At 32.2% G+C, this 2,710-nt stretch overlaps 1 protein-coding gene across 1 annotated transcript; it reads left to right on the top strand.

Moving 5' to 3' along the window:
• Positions 1–234: 234 nt before the first annotated feature.
• On the top strand, positions 235–2,337 carry LOC147802458 (zinc finger MYM-type protein 1-like). The gene is made up of 2 exons (XM_087152705.1): positions 235–1,809; positions 2,314–2,337. The coding sequence occupies exons 1-2, from the start codon at positions 235–237 to the stop codon at positions 2,335–2,337; spliced, it is 1,599 nt and encodes a 532-aa protein (XP_087008831.1).
• Positions 2,338–2,710: the final 373 nt, after the last annotated feature.

Below are 2,710 nucleotides of genomic sequence, written 5' to 3'. Positions count from 1 at the left end.
TTTCGGACATGCACAGAAAACAACTTTTCACACAAAAAGAGAAATGGAGAAGTAATTGAAAGAAAATGGCTGGTGTATTCTTCGACTGTCAATGCTATTTTTTGTTATGTGTGTAAATTGTTTGGCAATAACAGCGATTACTTAAGCAGTTGTGGTTTTACAGATTGGCACAATGTAAATAAAAGGTTATGATCTCATGAGACATCTTTTGCTCACAGGAAGGCTATAAACACTATGGCTCAATTGCGTTTAACTTCTGGTCGGATTGATAACAAAATAATAGAGCAAAATGAAAGTGAAAAAATGTACTGGAGGAAAGTACTTTTCAGAGTTGTAGAAACTTTAAAGTTTATTTCAGTACGTGGGTTGGCAATTTTTGGTGATGATGAAACCTTTGGCTCTAACAAAAATGGCAACTTTTTGGGAATTTTAGAGCTTATAAGCAAATTTGATCCTTTTTTAAAGGAACACCTGAAAAACTATGGAAATAAAGGTAGAGGACATGTTAATTATTTATCGTCCACCACAGTTGATGAAATAATTCAAATTATGGCAAAACAAGTACTAGATAAAATTGTTTCTGAAATAAATAAAACGAAGTACTTTGGAATCATAGTTGATTCTACCCCAGATATTACACACATTGATCAGATGTGTATTGTTGTGCGATATGTAGATGAACAAAATGAACCTATTGAACGTTTCTTAACTTTTGTTGCTATACATAGCCATGCTGCAGAGCACCTGCATGATACAATTGTGCAATTTTTAACAAATCTAACCATTAATTTGCAAGACTGCAGGGGGCAGTCATATGATAATGCTAGCAACATGGCTGGTAAGTACTCTGGCTTACAATCCAGATTAAAAATAGAGTGCCCCTTGGCTGAGTTTGTGCCCTGCACAGCTCACTCACTAAATTTGGTAGGAGTGAATGCTGCAGAATCATGTGAAGCAGCTGTTTCCTACTTTGGTTTTGTGCAAGCACTATATAATTTTTTTTCAGCTTCCCCTCACAGGTGGGAGTTTTTTACTTCTAAATTCGAACAAAAAGATTTTCTTACTCTCAAATCTTTATCGTGTACAAGGTGGTCTGCAAGTGCTGCTGCCGTTAGGGCCTTAAGAAAAGGATATGCAGTTGTAATAAAGACATTGGAAGATGTGGCTGAAAATTCTAATGAAAAAGCTTCAACGAAACATGAAGCTAAATGTTTACTTAAGAAATGCCAAACTTTTGAAATTGCTTTAATAACCATTATTTGGGATACGTTACTACAGCGCATAAATGCTACAAGTAAAAGTTTGCAGGCTCAAAATTGTACCTTTGAAGTGATAATCCCACTCTATGAATCCTTAGAAGGATTTATTCAGAATGTGAGAGAAAACTTTAGTTCTTATGAAAAGGAAGCTGAAAATCTTGTGGGAAATATTTCTTATAAAACCTCAAGAGCTCTTCGAATACCAAAGGCTTTAGATGATAGCACCAGTGAAAGTGTGAATTTGTCCCCAAGAGAAAAATTTTTAACTCAGACACACTATGTCATTTGTGACAATTTGAAATTTCATTTAAGTGAAAGAAAAAAAGCTTACAGCTTTCTCGAAAGAAGGTTTGGATTTCTAACCAATAAGAAACCAGTATGCTTGGAAACAGTAAAGCCATTTCAGGAAGCTTACTTTGAAGATGTTGATGATGGACTTTTTGACGAACTTGTGCAATTCAAAGACTTTTTGACTGATAAGTCAAATCCAACTGAAATGTTAAAGACTATACGAATGCTACAGCTAGAAGACACATATCCCAATATTGAAGTAGCGTTAAGGATATTCTTATCTATTCCTGTGTCAAACTGTTCGGGAGAGAGATCATTTTCTTTAATGAAAAGAATTAAGAATCGACTTCGTTCAAGAATGACAAATCGCAGACTATGTGACTTAGCACTAATGTCAATGGAGTGTGATTTGACAGAAAGTCTAAAATTTGAAGATATTTTAAACGATTTCAACACTAAATCAAGAAAAAAACTTACGTAATAAGTGGTACAATATAATTTTTTTCTTATTATATAAGTTTACTGTATTTTGTGTATAAATTTACTGTAAAATTTAAGTCCATAATTCCTATCCCCGAGAAGCTTCCCCAAAATGGCTCTGTTGACTGTTTATTATTGATTGGACAGTTCTATAATTTACCTTTAGTAACACTACTTATAAAATATTGCATATTTTTTAATTAACAATTTATATAAATATATTTCATATTGGTTTCCAAGTTTTTGGTAACTTTTTACTCTAAAAATCAAGTTTTCTATTTAGCTTTCAGGAAATGCTGATTACTGATTCTTTTTTATTGAAATATAATTTCTATTGTGACTTTTTCACTGTTAAAATTATGTATTAAATGTATTTGTTTATGGTCACATTTTCAACTTTTTATACTCTATTTGTATGAATTAAATTAAAATTTAACTGTTTTATTTTATATGGATATACATATAGATAATTAATATCTGCCTATTTTGAAATTACAATTATTCACTTATATATCTCTTCTTACTTATATATATTTAAGATAAACTTTTTAAAAGAGGGTTTTTAATTAATTTAAGATCAGATTCATCGGGGCCCCCAATAGTCTAGTGCCTACAGCCCCCAAATTTCTAGATCGGTCCCTGCTGGTAACATAAGCCATATTTCTGACCATTAAGACCAA

Source organism: Parasteatoda tepidariorum, chromosome 10 (assembly GCF_982258835.1).
Source record: "Parasteatoda tepidariorum strain Cologne lab strain chromosome 10, Ptep-v5.0, whole genome shotgun sequence".
Lineage (NCBI taxonomy): Eukaryota > Metazoa > Arthropoda > Arachnida > Araneae > Theridiidae > Parasteatoda > Parasteatoda tepidariorum.
This window is presented reverse-complemented; position numbering and strand designations above follow the sequence as displayed.

Coding starts and splice junctions, on each gene's coding strand:
- LOC147802458 (XM_087152705.1), top strand. CDS start 235: ATGGCTCAATTGCGTTTAACTTCTGGTCGGATTGATAACAAAATAATA. Junction 1,810..2,313: donor ACACATATCCCAATATTGAA/GTAGCGTTAAGG, acceptor TTTTCTATTTAG/CTTTCAGGAAATGCTGATTA.